Raw genomic sequence first — 15,394 nt, 5'->3', positions numbered from 1 at the left:
ATTACGATTTCCATTCGATCATTATAAATGTGGAAGCTTTTGACCAAGATAGGATTCCCTTTCTAAACATTCCTGTCAAAATGTTGGCAAGTACCCCAAGGTTCGGAGCCCATAGCGGTTATCGATTATCTTAAAGCTCTATTATTTGTCCTGAAAAATGATAGGGATGCAGACTCAACGCTACAACCTTTCACCACAAATACATAACTGTTAGAAATGAGACTGACAGCAAACATAACATTACCAGTTCGTTTATTCTGTAAATCAACGAAAAAGACAGTTACACATCAGATCACAAGAATTGGATGACGCGACTGGAGGTATTCCGTCCGTCATTATTCCAGCTGTATCTTAACCTAGCAGATCTACCCCTGAGTATAGTAGCCTGGTATAAACATACACACTACCACAGCTGTGTACAGCCTCAGGGGACGGATATTCATTTTCCTCTTTTATAACTTCATCAAATTAGGATTGTCAGAAAACATCACTTATTTAAATATACATTCAACATACATTCATATCCATAAAACTAAATAGAATTTAAATTAAATGTAAATTGATACATCAAGAAATAAACGCAAGTGTCGACTCCCAGGTTAAAATTCCTCGTAAAATTAATGTGAGTGAACGTGTATGTGAAACACGAAGTACACCGTGGATGTACTTACTAACCTAAAATATGCTGAAATAATTTAGGTAAATAGTTTCAGCGGTTCAACTAAACAGGTTTTATATTTTTATATATAACTTCTCCTGCTTGACATATAGTCCAAATTCCGTGTAACCAAAAGCACAACAGGTGAAATAAGGCATATCATAAAGATGGACAGTCAAACACCGTTGTCTCGAACTTACATAAGTCGAGCTTTTGGTTGTTTCGCAGTATAAGTTTGGTCCCTGCGTATTACATCTTTATTAATCAGTTTCGGTTGTGTCGAGCCTCGGATAACTCGAAGCATTTCCAACTTAGACACAAGGGTTTTGATTGTTTATGCAAACTAGACAAGTAGCCAAGATGTAAGTATAACACATATCAGGTCACCACATCCATCAATGTCAGTGGTAGTCTAGTGGTAAAAGCGTTCGCTCCTCACGCAAAAGACCCGGGTTAGATTTCCCACATGGGTACAATGTGTGAAGCCCATTTCTGGTGTCCTCCGCCGTGATGTTGCTGGAACATTGCTAAAAGCGGCGTAAAACCATACTCACTCACTCATCAATGCCAGAGGGCTCACGTAGCCTTAAATACATTAGGTTAAGATATGCCGCTAACAAAGTCATGAACCTCTATAGCTTAATACTGTTTTGCTATGTACATAGCTATATAACAAACAGGAATCGTGGCATAAACAGACATGTATTTGTGAATGATTTCGTTTACCATCAGTTTTAGAGTTTAATATATACGCACAAGTCGGAGATCATGGGTTTCACTGAAGAGGTAATGTTTACACCTTCGTGGCTCCATCAAATAAGCTTACAGACAGTGATAAAGCTGTTCAGGGAACAGCGATAAATGTGTGATGTGTCGATGCTTGGTTCACAATTTGAGCTCCGCGCAACTCACCTCATCCAATCACATCAAAAACATGATCCTTAAGGCACTGATGCCACGAATAGGCAGTCATTATTGCATTAATGAATTAAAAATCATAGTTTTGTCGACCCATATACAGATCTATCACCAGACTTCAGAAGGGGCTTTTCTTCCTCTGTGTGTGTCGACGTGACTGTTACTTCCGCTTCCAGTGATGGCGTGACATACTTATACCGTCTTGCTACGGGAACAAAGAACATCAGATCCAACAACATGAGACCTCCCAGGAGGAAGAACAAGTATTCGGCGTGTCCATAGTTTAACTCGTTCGGAAACCAGGGATCTGGAAGAGAGTTCATCGTACATAAGCTATGATATGCCCAAACCATCAAGTAACTTGACATTATCTATTTCGTGAGTATAGTTTTACGCCGCTTTCAGCAGTATTCCAGCAATATCACGGCGGGGGACACCAGAAATGGGCTTCACATATTCTACCCAACCAGGGAATCGAACCCGGGTCTTCAGCGTGACGAGCGAACGCTTTAAGCACTGTGCTACTCCAGCGCACCACATGATCTGCACAGTAATGATACATCATACGATGGACAATACATTCAGGTGTCTGCACAATTATTGTTCATGAGTCCGTCGACACCGTCATCAGAAGCTTGTTTTTAACTCAGCTGTTGTTCGTGAGTCTGCTAACACTATCAGTGGAAGCAAAGGTCACCGTTGTCGATTGTTCGTGAGACCGCTTATACTGTCAGTGGAAGCGAAGGTCACAGTTGTCTTTTGTTAATGAGACACCTACCACTGTCAGTGGAAGAGAAGGTCACAGTTGCCGTTTGTTCATGAGACCCCTACCACTGTCAGTGGAAGCGAAGGTCACAGTTGCCGTTTGTTCATGAGACCCCTACCACTGTCAGTGGAAGCGAAGGTCATAGTTGTCTTTTGTTAATGAGACACCTACCACTGTCAGTAGAAGCGAAGGTCACAGTTTTCTTTTGTTAATGAGACCCCTACCACTGTCAGTGGAAGCGAAGGTCACAGTTATATGTGGTTCATGAGACCCCCTACAACTCTCAGTCGAAGTTACGGTCACCGTTATGTCTTGTTCATAAGACCTCTTATACTGTCAGTAAAAGCTTATGTTCACCGCTGTCTGTTGTTAGACTGTCAGTGGAAGCTACGGTCACCGTTATGTCTTGTTCATGAGACCCCTTATACTGTCAGTCATTTATGTTTAAAATCTATTCCTTTGGGTCATGCCAGCGTGTTACCATCAGCTGTAGCTGCGCTGACGATCGCGAGGATGAGCGTGGCGACGTAGTTCCCCAGCCCCATGACGGCGTAGAACACCCCCGTCAGCAGCCCCTGCATGGACGGAGGTGCCTGAGTAAAGGCGAACTCCAGACCTACAAACACATCACAGAGATACATGGATACAGAGAGACAGTTAGTAGGCACTTCCTGGACGACAATGCCTAGGTGAAGCCAACTCCAGACCTTCAAGTACATCACTATGACAGGTGGAAAGTCAGCTTCCACTATAAAGCAGGCCTAAATGTAACGAATACAAACTAGTACACAGCATACAAAACATGCCAGTTTACAGTCATCTATTTCTGGTTGTGAACACACTGTACCTACCGTATATCTTAAACATCCTGCAAATATTGCATATTGCAAATACAATCATCAGAACATCAATAGGAGTGTTCGTTATGGAGTGTTCGTTACACATTTTGTGCACTACTCCAATAAAATGATAGTAATAATTAAAGAGATTCGAACCATTGATTTTCTGGATCATGATTTATTGCAACTCTCAGACTATTGAACCCCAATGTATTCCTGTCAGGCGATTATAGAGAGACAGTTTTTAAGTACTAGTATGCATTACACTGACTTGGAATGCTTGTGAAGACTTCTGCTGACCCGACCAGGGCAAACTGTGGTATTTGGGTGAGAACTGATAGCTGAGAGGCGTTGAACTTTTCGCCTCCCAGTGTCTGAACGACTCCTCCGGTTGAGGCCAGATTCTGCTTCCTGTAGATCTCTAATATACCCGCAACAGCTACAGAACTCGCTGAGAATACCAGACCGAAACCTGGAACCAGACGGAACAACAGCAAACTATCAGACAAAGCACCACGCAGAATAATATCTGCTTTTAGAAAGACAGCTGACAACAGAGAGTGGTACATATATACAGAGTGAACAACAGACTGATACCTGTGTACAGACAGTGACCAACACAGATTGATGCATGTGTACAAGCTGACAATGACTGACTGACTGACTGAGTTTGGTTTTACGCCGCTTTTAGCAATATTCCAGCAACATCACGGCGGGGGACACCAGACACCATGGGCTTCACATATTGTGCCCATGTGAGCTGACAATGAGCAAAACGCAGACTATGAGTACAGACAGATAATGCACCACACAGGGTAATACCCTAGTACACAAAGACGTGGGAATGACAGAGTGATACCTTTATACAGACGGACAATGAACAAAACTGACTGAGTACGGCAGAGAACAATACCAGAACAAAACCTGTGTACTGACATACTTAAGACCTTCTCCTGTTTATGGATAAAAACCTGTGCACAGATTTATACCTGTGTGTAGACACACATCTGTGTACAGACATGTACACCAGACCAATCCCTGTGTATAGACTAACATTAGGCTTATACAGATGTACATGCATGTACAGATACCAGACCAACAGATGTATATACCACATTCCAGACCACCACACAATTCCGTGTTTACAGAACACCTTTGTACCCGGAAACGTTCAACAATACATATTCCATCACCTTTGGGACATTAAATTCCGTGACAAGCATCTCCACTAATTCAAAACATCCAATCTTAAACCTACCCATTTTCTGTAGATATGTGAGCGGACGACCGCACCGAGTGAAGCACGGATACACCAGTCTATCCATCAGGGGTATCAACAACAGAATGATGATTGTGTTGAAGATATTTAACATGGCTGCCGGTATCGCCCCTCCTCCGACCTTCACACTCATACGTTCACTTTGCAGGAAAAATGTGGACTGCATCTGTAATGGGCAAATAGTTGTTCTGATGTGGCGTAATCGACAGATCGTCATCATAGGATATCATTGTCCATTCACGACATTCACAAGGACAAAATAGTGTCATCGATTGGGATAAGGATAAGGATAAGGATAAGGGATGTCCGGCATGACTATCAATTTCATAATATTCCTTTTAGTCATGTAAGGATGATCCTAAAAATCATCACCTAAAACGAGGCATGTGATGTCATGATTTTACGAATCCAATGGCGCTGTAAGGTTTGGGATGCTTTCATTTTACAGAACTATTAATACTGTACTGAACAGCATCTCGGAATGTCTACAAATAATGGTGGCAGAATGTGCGTTTCTTCATTTATCATCCAAAACTTGTGTGAGATCTCCTAGGAGATATCGTTTTGACAGTAGATTTTGTACAATGCCCTGACAATGCTATGACGTCATGTACTTGATGACGTCATCATGCTATGACATCGCTGCACTGCAAGTCCAATGGCAGTACCATGTTCAGAGATGTACATTTTTCATTGAAAATTAATGAAGAGTGATTTTGGATGATAAATAGAATCTCACCCTCGTGTCTTCTGATATCAAATATATCAACACTCGTTGATAAAAGTAAAAATATCCTCGGCAAGCCTCGGATATTTGTAACTTTATCAACTCGTGTTGATATAATTGATATCAGAAGACACTTGGGTGAGATTCTCTATATATCGGGGATGAGTGATACTCGTACATCAAAGTGTTTCGTGCTGATGGTTTTGTGTTGCATTTACCTGTGCGTATATTGCAGCATATCCAATTAGCAGAGCAAATATAGGAAGAATTCTCAAAACGGCTACCACCCCATCGACTGTGTGGTCGTCAAATCTGCCGCCATATTTGGTACGAGCAGAAGACAAAGAAGGCCGTTCTTCCTCTTCCGGTGAGTGACAGGAGCAACCCTGACAGCAGACACTGACGGAAGTCGACAGAACGCTCTCTGGAACAGCCAAGTGGGGATGAAGTTAAGGTGTATCCATGGTACCTATTGATTACATTGGTGTGATTGTAGCCACCTCTAGCAGTGTCATGAACAACGTCTTCAGGCATATATTCTTTTAGGAAAGAGGGCACACCTTACACCAAAAGAAACAATATATCACAGTTGGATTATAAAAGTCTTCACTGAACATCCTCCAACCAACGTCACAATACGATCCCAATGAGGTCAACAATGCCTCCCGAATTACGTAAACAATACACAAGTGCGTGAAGTAGCATCTGCAGTGGTGAACATGTATACGGTTTTTATATACAGGGTTATTTATGTTTGTGTTTATTTGTTTGTTGTTTAACGCCGCACCCAGCAATATCCCACCTATATGGGCGCGGTCTGAAAATATTCGAGTCTGGGGCAGACAATCCAGTGATCAACAACATGAACAAAGCCATATTGCTGAGTGCGGCGTTAAACAAAAACCAGCAACCAACCAATGGGTAATAAAGGTAGAACCATACCTCCAGGTGGGACGTGAATATACTGTCCCTTTCCCGCCATGAATATAACCACGGCAAGAGCCATGCTGATCAGCGGGATGAGGTAGCCCCAGGCAAAGCTGACGTTCTGTTGTACATACGCCACAGCGGTGTAGGCAATCAGACCGCCCAGATTCACAAACCAGTAAAACCTGAAACAGTCATTCCTATCTGTCCAGCAAAACAGATTCCACTTAGCAGGGCCTCTGTGTATAGTCGTATATAAAACATTACAAACCAGCCTGTCATAGCGATATACGTATTAAGTATTATTGCTTATTGAGTACACTGTAAAACGCGGGGACCAAGGTCGTGAATGCCCTGATGAAGGGGCAAGAAGTAGCCCAGAAACGTCGTGTTGTAAATATTAAAGTTGTAAATCCATACCATACGTTGTTTTGTTACCTTCCAACTTCTAAATGCCCACCAAGCATCTCATGTTGCACATACCAATTAAAGAATGTCTGCACTGCAAGCGGACCCTGGTCTTTGACCTGCTGAGCACCGAATGGACCAACATTGGCCTTAATTCCACCCGTCCCCATGGCAACCAGGACAAGGCCGAGCAAGAAATAGGCTTGTTTGGCTTCCTGAAACATAAAGAATGGTACACACGCATGTTTGTGGAAAGGGACAAAAAGGTCGACATAGTTATCATGTTATTATGATGTCATTATCTAGTGAGCGAGTGAATGAGTGAGTGAGTGAGTGAGTGAGTGAGTATATGGTTTCACGCCGCCTTTAGCAATATTCCGGCAATATCACGGCGGGGAACACCAGAAATGGGCTTCACGGATTGTACTCATGCGGGGAGTCGAACCCTGGTCGTCGGCGTGACAAGCGGACGCTTTAACCACTAGCCTACCCGACCGCCTCTGTCATCATCTATTATGAGTAGATCATAAATTTTGAATCTGTGAGTGAGTTGGGTTTAACAATATTCCAGATGAATCGCAGAGAAAGTAAGACGGAACAGATGGAGGCCTCAGGGTTTGGTGAGACCAGCATGCACGGGTATGATGAAGAATACAGAATCACAATTGGGCAAACCGGGATTCGAACCCGCAATCATACACTAAGTTTCAGGCATATACAGGGATGCACCTATACACAGCGAATTGCAACACCTGGGTCACCGTGACCTCGTTTTGATTTAAGAATGGAAGTAATCTCTGTATGTGTTCAAATTCCTGACATACACATACAGGTTGCCTCGCTTGTAGCAAGTAACGTCAAACCGTGAGATCTAGAAATGTTGAATTGTTTCCAAGATTACATGACACACACCAGACTCAGGTCATAGGCAAGACCTGCATCGTCTTGACCAAACCACGCCACATAGTCAGCACAGCACGCCGCCAGCAGGAATAACCCTAGAGGACAAGATCAGGAGAGGTGAGGTGAGGTGAAATTGGGTTTAACGTCGCGCTTGAGAATATTTCGCTCATATGACGACGTGCATGCGTGTGTATGTGTACGTGCAGCTACTTGTACTAGCCCAGACTGAAGCTGGTTTTATAGTGCTAGCCCACTGAGATACCATGCCGCAGTGAAGCAAGAATACCCCACTCAGACACATTATACTGACTCCGAGCCGACCAGTCCTTGTTGTACCCATTAATGCCGAGCGCCAGGCAGGGACCAACAAGTACCATATTTTAACGTCTTTTGGTATGACGCGGTCGGGGATCCAACCGGCGACCTTCCGCTCTCCGGGCGGACGCTCTAACCACTACACCACGGAGGCGGTCAGATCAGGAGACCATTGGCTAGCTGACAGTAGGTGATACGAGGAACGAGCAATGCATAAGAAATATGGTCAACACGAACCTTTACCAGAAAATCAAGAAGATAAAAATATCGCACACTAATTCATTTGAATGAGAATAGAATGTTCACCATATATACTTACAATAGCTTGTCGTTTCATAATTAGTAATTGTATTGAAATAACTTCATAAACATGTTTGTATTGTGAAGTTTTTGAATAACTGTCATTTTTACTTTTGAAGGTCTGAAGGATAAAATTGTTTTCGATAACATCCCAGGCACCCTACCTCAAACCCCAACACGCACGCGCACAAACACACATACACATACACGCACGTACGCACACACACATCCCACCCAAATCTCATTTACTGAAAACAATAATTTTATTCATTGTTCCTACCAAGGATGTAGATGAAGCAGGATCCGAGGATTGTGTTGAAGCGACCAGCGACAGAGTCGGCCACGTAGCCGCCGATGACGGGGAACAGATAGGATGTGCCTGAAGACGTCAGAGAGCAGCTGATATCAGATAATGGTCTCCTTTAACTCATCGCATGGGATTCAGACACAGCGTATTACGGCTTCACTCTATTGCCATAAATACACTGGACTCACTCCCTGTCTTATTAATATGAATCGACCTACACGACAAAGCAGACCAATCCTAATTTCCTCTAAGTCTGATTGCAAAACAAAAAATCTTAGAATCCCTATTAAATATTGAGTGGTAATGTTTGACACGCGTTTTCAGTACTGCATTAACTCTTTTTCGATGACGTGCATCCATATCCAAATAAACTGGCAAAATCAATCAGCTATGTAGTGAAGTCTTAAGTGCATCTGTGTTCACAAAGACTAGCCCAAGTCTTGTCAACGCCATTAACTCACTATCGACGCTAATTGTGTTTCATAGCCGTTATTAGGTCGGTTGGGAAGCCTCGTGGATAAAGTGTTCGCTCGTCACGCATTGGTATAATGTGTGAAGCCCCTTTCTGGAGTTTCCCGCCGTAATATTGCTGTAATATTGTTAAAACCATGCTCACTCACATATTACCGTTCTTTTTAATCTATAGTAATGGTTAACTTAAGGAATATATTACAGTGGTCCGATTGAGGTGAATGAGTTAGTGAGTGAGTTTTACGCCGCTTAATTTAGTAATATTCCAGCAATATCACGGCGGTGGTACATCATAAATGTGCTTCACAAATTGTACCCATATGGGAATCGAACCCCTGTCTTCGGCGTGAGGAGAGACGGTTAAAACCACTAGGCTACCCCATCGCCCTTACAGGTGTGTAACTGACTGACTGACTGCGTTTGGTTTTACGCCGCTTTTAGCAATATTCCAGCAACATCACGGCGGGGGACACCAGAAATGGGCTTAACACATTGTACCCATGTGGGGATTCGAACCCGGGTCTTCGGCGTGACGAGCCAACGCTTTAACCATTAGGCTACCCCACCGCCCCTACAGGTGTATAAAGGGTACTGAAGGACAATGCAAATGTTTATACATGCCTGTGAACACAAGCTGAACACTTGTAGCGTCTTGGCTGGTGAACTTGAGAACACTTGTACAGAACAGAACCAGGTTCCCGCTGACACCGTAGTACGTCAGCCTCTCGCACATCTCGGTGACCAGGATACATGCCACCACGCCAAAGGTCTTCACAGTGGTAACTGAATGGGTGGAAGCTACATGTAGTCTATCGGGGTTTAGCGTACGGTATTACGTATGGATTGAGAGCTTTTCTGTCATGTATTGGGCCATCCGTATTAATCCTATACTTTTCTTATCTCCAAGCTCAACCAACGTGCTTGAATAATGTGCAAGGCATGAACCTGGTTCCACAAAATGATTACGCACAATTAGTAGTATGACAGTTGGATAAAAATGGACACAGTCCGTCCACATGTTACACGTGTTATTCTTTGAAAACTTTGCATTCACTGAATCCTGGGCTTACGATTCAACATGATGTAATTTTCATATTATCTCTTTTTCAAATGGACGGCCTCCGTGGTGTAGTGGTTAGAGCGTCCGCCCGGAGAGCGGAAGATCGTGGGTTCGATCCCCGACCGCGTCATACCAAAAGACGTTAACATATGGTACTTGTTGGTCCCTGCCTGGCGCTCGGCATTAATGGGTACAACAAGGACTTGTCGGCTCGGAGTCAGTATACTGTGTCTGAGTGGGGTATTCATGCTTCATTGCGGCATGGTATCTCAGTGGGCTAGCACTATAAAACCAGCTTCAGTCTGGGCTAGTACAAGCAGCCGCACGTACATGTACACACGCATGCACGTCGTCATATGAGCGAAATATTCTCAAGCACGACGTAAAACCCAATTTCACCTCACCTCACCATCTTTTTTCAGATAGAACAGTGTACGTGTTAAGAAACATATGGCCTCTGCAAATTAGGAACATAGGCTGATGTGACTAACTGTATACACCCTTATGAACATATGACTTACTAGGTATGTGCTCATGAAGATATGACAGATATGAAATGCGTGTGGAATAAACGTGTTGAGGGAGACATGACACACAGGAAGTGGACCTGGGGAGGCATAACCTAGGGATTCGTGTTTAGGAAGATTTGACTCCATGTGTGCCTACTAATGATATGACACATCGGGTGACTTTAAAGGTAAGTATGAACAACTAAGCACCTGATTAGGGAGATATTACAAGCTGGACACTTGACTGGGAAGGTATTACAAGCTGGGCGCCTGATTAGGAAGATATTACCAGCTGGACGCCTGCCAAGTTTGGCACCTTAATAGGAAGAAATTACCAGGGCATCTGATTAGACAGATGTTACCAGCTGGACGCCTGCTTAGGAACATATTACAAGCTGGACACTTGGAAGATACTACCAGCTGGACACTTGACTGGGAAGATATTACAAGCTGGGCGCCTGATTAGGAAGATATTACCAGCTGGACGCCTGCCAAGTTTGGCACCTTAATAGGAAGAAATTACCAGGGCATCTGATTAGACAGATGTTACCAGCTGGGCACCTGATTAGAAAGGCTTTACCAGTTGGGCACCTGGTTAGGAACATATTACCAGTTGGGCACCTGATTAGAAAGACATTACCAGTTTGACACCTGGTTAAGAGCATATTACCAGCTGGGCACCCGATTGGGAAGATATGACCTAGTTGGTGTTAGCTCAGGAAGAACTGAACAAGCGGGTAATTGCTCAGGAAATTATGACCCATTGGGTAGGATCAGGAATACAATTGTCACATGGTACCTGATTAGGAATACATGTCCCACAGGGTTGTCTCGCAGCCTGAATAAATCATCACGAGATGGTCAAAGACAGATAGGAAAATGTCAAGGTTCGGATGGAATAGTTAACTGTTCTCTTTGTCAGTGAAATCCACATCAAACACAATTTTTATAATGACTAGTTATATACAATTTACATTGCTGATTCAAAATACTCAAATATATGACATCCATACTATGAAGTTCTTGAACAGAAAAGTGTAGACGTGTTATCTCTATATATTCAGTCTGATATAGACTCAGCATTCACCTGATGGAAGAGCAGGAATTAGCTCTGAAACGTCCTATAAAGAATAAAAAGAAGTTGTTTTAAAAAAGCCGTGTCATGTATTCATCAACACTATGACTTATGGCGGCGTCTTAGACTGGCGTAGATAACTGTGACATTGTATCGGGTAATCACCATATCTAATCATTATGATGCCTTACATAAGTATAGCACATAATATACAAGTAAAAAGGTATAGCTGAACCTTTCTTAATGTTCATCTTCATCCTACCTTACCTGATGGGCGCTGTGAGATGTCTACATCCTCCATCGAAGACACGCTGTAGTCGGGTGACGTTGCCCCAGAGGACCTCTCATAAAGTAACCCTCTTTGTTCCTGACGTCGAGAAGTCATTGTTTTCCCAGTTGGTCCCTGTACACCACTGTCTCCAATAAGAAACCTCTAGTGGAGATAGCCATGCAGCCATACACTTAGCCACACCAGAGAATGATGGAACTTACGTTTTATCTGGAAGGAGTCGAACGGTCTATTACTGTTAGCGTGTGAGTTTAAAGTCCGGCTTGTCACAGCCGTATTGTTTACTAAAAGATGTCTAACTGCAAACAAGTACACTTTGACTTCAGACATATCCCGGATATCTCTTCTGGATTCACTCCCTCATAAGAAAAAAGGACTTAAAATATCCCTACCATATTTCTCCATGATAGCAATACAATACATTCCTACCACATCTCTCCCTCAAAGCAGTAGAACACATTTCCACAAGAATACTCCACCATAGGAATACAACACATTCCTACTAGATAGCTCTTTCATGACAATAGAACACATTCCTACCAGATCCCGATCTCTCATTTCTCATAAAGAGCACATTCCTACCAGATATCTCTCTCATAAAGAGCACATTCCTACCAGATATCTCTCTCATAACACATTCCAGCCAGATATCCCTCCCATAAACAACACATTCCTACCAGCTATCTCTCTCATAAAACAACACATTCCTACCAGATATCTTTCTCATCAAACAACATATTCCTACCAGTTATCTGTCTCATAAAACAACACATTCCTACCAGATATCTCTCTCATAAACAAACCCGTGAAGATCCGGGTTATATTAGAGTATTGATCTTCAGTAACCCATGCTTGTCGTAAGAGGTGACTAACGGGATCGGGTGGTCAGGCTCGCTGACTTGGTTGACACATGTCATCGGTTCCCAATTGCGTAGATTGATGCGCATGCTGTTGATCACTAGATTGTCTGATCCAGACTCGATTACTTACAGACCGCCGCCATATAACTGGAATATTGCTGAGTGCGGCGTAAAACTAAACTCACTCACTCACTCCAAACAGATTCTCTCTCTCAACACATTCCTATCAGATATCTCTCATAAAACAACACATTCCTACCAGATCTCCCTCATAAAACAACGGGGCGGTCGGGTAGCCTAATGGTTAAAGCGTTCGCTTGTCACGCCGAAGACCCGGTACGAATCCCCACATGGGCACAATGTGTGAAGCCCATTTCTGGTGTCCCCCGCCGTGATGTTGCTGGAATATTGCTAAAAGCGGCGTAAAACCAAACTCAGTCAGTCAGTCATAAAACAACACATTCCTACCAGATCTCCCTCATAAAACAACACATTCCTACCAGATCTCCCTCATAAAACAACACATTCCTACCAGATCTCCCTCATAAAACAACACATTCCTACCAGATATCTCTCTCATAAAACAACACATTCCTACCAGATATCTCTCATAAAACAAAAGATATCTCCCTCATTAGAATACAACATATTTAGTCAACAAATCAAATTTCAGGAATGATAATAATTTTACGTTAAAAAGGTCTTATCTTAAAGATACATTAGGCAAATGGAGTACTCTACCGTTAGAAGATAGGAATAGTCTGTGAACAGCTATTGAAGCTGTTGTGTGGGACCAGTCTGCATTACCATCGATGTATTATAATTGCGGATATATATACAAAAACATATGCAGCACAAATGTCAATCTGTTTTAACATATCTGATCCCACGCGAAAATTCATTCCACCTTTTTATTAATGCACTTTATAGGATGACTTCGGGGTGTCACAATTCTTAGATATTGATAAACTTGGAGGAAATAAAACACAGCACACATGTTTATTCGGTGACCCTAATCTAAACAACTGGCCGAATGCAAATATATTCTTGTCTTTACTCAAATATACAGAAACGATAAACAAATTAAGCAGCTAGCTTAATATTATTGTCTCCAAACATTTATATAGTTTAGTCTATATGTAACATTCTAGTAAACTGTATAATATTTACACATGCATGATATGTACAGCTTATTGAATTTCCAGCAGATTATACACATCCTGTTTCCACAATGTCAGGCTTCAAATGTAAATTGTTCATTCCCATAATTCAACATTATGTTTGATAGAGAAGTTGACGCCTAATCCCGTCGACAATAAAATATACTTAAAACAATACGATCTCATTCCTACCAGGGTATCGCTGTACAAAGCGATTTTAGCACTAAGGTGACCTAACTCCCATACCTTAACATACACTTTAGTCAGTCTTAGCGCTAAGGTTGTTTTGTACAACGGCACCCAAATCTCTACCTCATATGTATACAATACATTAATGTTAGCTAGTATTTACACAAACTAGTTGCTGTGTCACGATGTGTGTGTGTGTGTGTGTGTGTGTGTGTGTGTGTGTGTGTGTGTGTGTGTGTGTGTTATCAATGTGTCCTATATATACTGATAGAAATAAATAAAGGAACATAGGAAAATTCAGCGTTCCTTTTAAATTTTCCAGTTTTCACCACCAGTTTTGAATAGGGCTGTGGTGATGAAAACTGTAAAATATTAAAGGTACGCTTGAATTTTCCTGTGATCCTTTATTTGTTTCTCTCAGTATATATAGGACACATTGGTAAAACACACACACACACACACATCGTGACACAGCAACTAATTTGTGTAAATACTAGCCAACATTAATGTCAGCTAGTCCTGAAGTAAGGTAGCTACAGACACCAGTTATTACTACATTCCATGTACAGTCGGTTTTCCTCCATACGCGTACCCGTATATCACCCCGTTATACAGTCACAGCCTCACTGGTATCACAGTCATCTCACAATCTGTGTATGTTTAGATATGATACGACAAGACCTTGAGAAAATACTCTATTCGGAAGCAGTACCGACTACCTGGTCACACATTACTCTAGTCCTAGTCAGCTAGTCCCTCCGCGAGGGGTTAGAAATCGGGTCAACAGGTCAACTGTCCCCGATATAAGGCTGACACATGCAGGGCTATTGCCCACGGCATTATTCCCGTATGGTCACGACAGTTACGGATAATGAACCTTGTACATCGGCCTTGTACGCTTGTGTGGCTTGGGAGAGAACTGAACTTACTAAATTATCAACACTGTCCATTGACTGCAAGTCACGCTGACATACCGACAGTGGACAGGCGAAGGGCATTGAGCACGATATACATTGTCAACTTCATATTGCAAGCAGAGTGTTCATACGAAGATACGCTGCCTCATGTCAGTTAAACGTTTTACTGTTATACACGAGAAACTTACATACCGCTTGGGTCGAACAAGCCGTGCTCCACTTTTACCGTTCAGGAACAGGTCCACTGAATATATACACAAATCAGAGTTATCCGCCCTTCGCAATATAATAAGATCATTTTGCCTTCGACTGTTGGCTCGTAAGCATCTTTGACAAGCAAACAGGTATTGAATATTTGGCTGTTAGTTTGTTTTACGCTGCAAGCAGCAATATTATAACTGTCTGAAAATTATGCACCCTGTATCCGGCAATCCAGTTGGGATTGGGATAGCCCGGCGGTCAAAGCGTTGGCCCGTCACTACGAAACCGGGGTTTGATTGCCACATGGGTAAAATCT

General features: G+C 42.5%; 1 protein-coding gene across 2 annotated transcripts; it reads right to left on the bottom strand.

The window, feature by feature from the left end:
* Positions 1-235: 235 nt before the first annotated feature.
* LOC124272754 (solute carrier family 15 member 4-like) lies at positions 236-15,127 on the bottom strand. Of its 2 annotated transcripts, none has more exons than XM_046707957.1 (12): positions 15,070-15,127; positions 11,730-11,961; positions 9,440-9,601; positions 8,321-8,419; positions 7,435-7,520; positions 6,598-6,737; positions 6,130-6,299; positions 5,406-5,611; positions 4,440-4,626; positions 3,453-3,653; positions 2,824-2,958; positions 236-1,883 (listed from the first exon to the last, which is right to left on the bottom strand). In XM_046707957.1, exons 2-12 carry the CDS (start codon positions 11,845-11,847, stop codon positions 1,654-1,656), a joined length of 1,734 nt encoding a protein of 577 aa, XP_046563913.1. In that variant the 5' UTR covers positions 11,848-11,961; positions 15,070-15,127; the 3' UTR covers positions 236-1,653. The 2 variants fall into 2 exon arrangements, with proteins under 2 accessions (XP_046563913.1, XP_046563912.1); XM_046707956.1 differs by having other exon boundaries at positions 15,066-15,106.
* Positions 15,128-15,394: the final 267 nt, after the last annotated feature.

Source organism: Haliotis rubra, unplaced genomic scaffold (assembly GCF_003918875.1).
Source record: "Haliotis rubra isolate DU_JTF1 unplaced genomic scaffold, ASM391887v1 Scf1721, whole genome shotgun sequence".
Classification (NCBI taxonomy): domain Eukaryota; kingdom Metazoa; phylum Mollusca; class Gastropoda; order Lepetellida; family Haliotidae; genus Haliotis; species Haliotis rubra.
The sequence above is the reverse complement of the archived record's forward strand: the minus strand, read 5'-3'. Positions and strand labels throughout refer to the sequence as shown.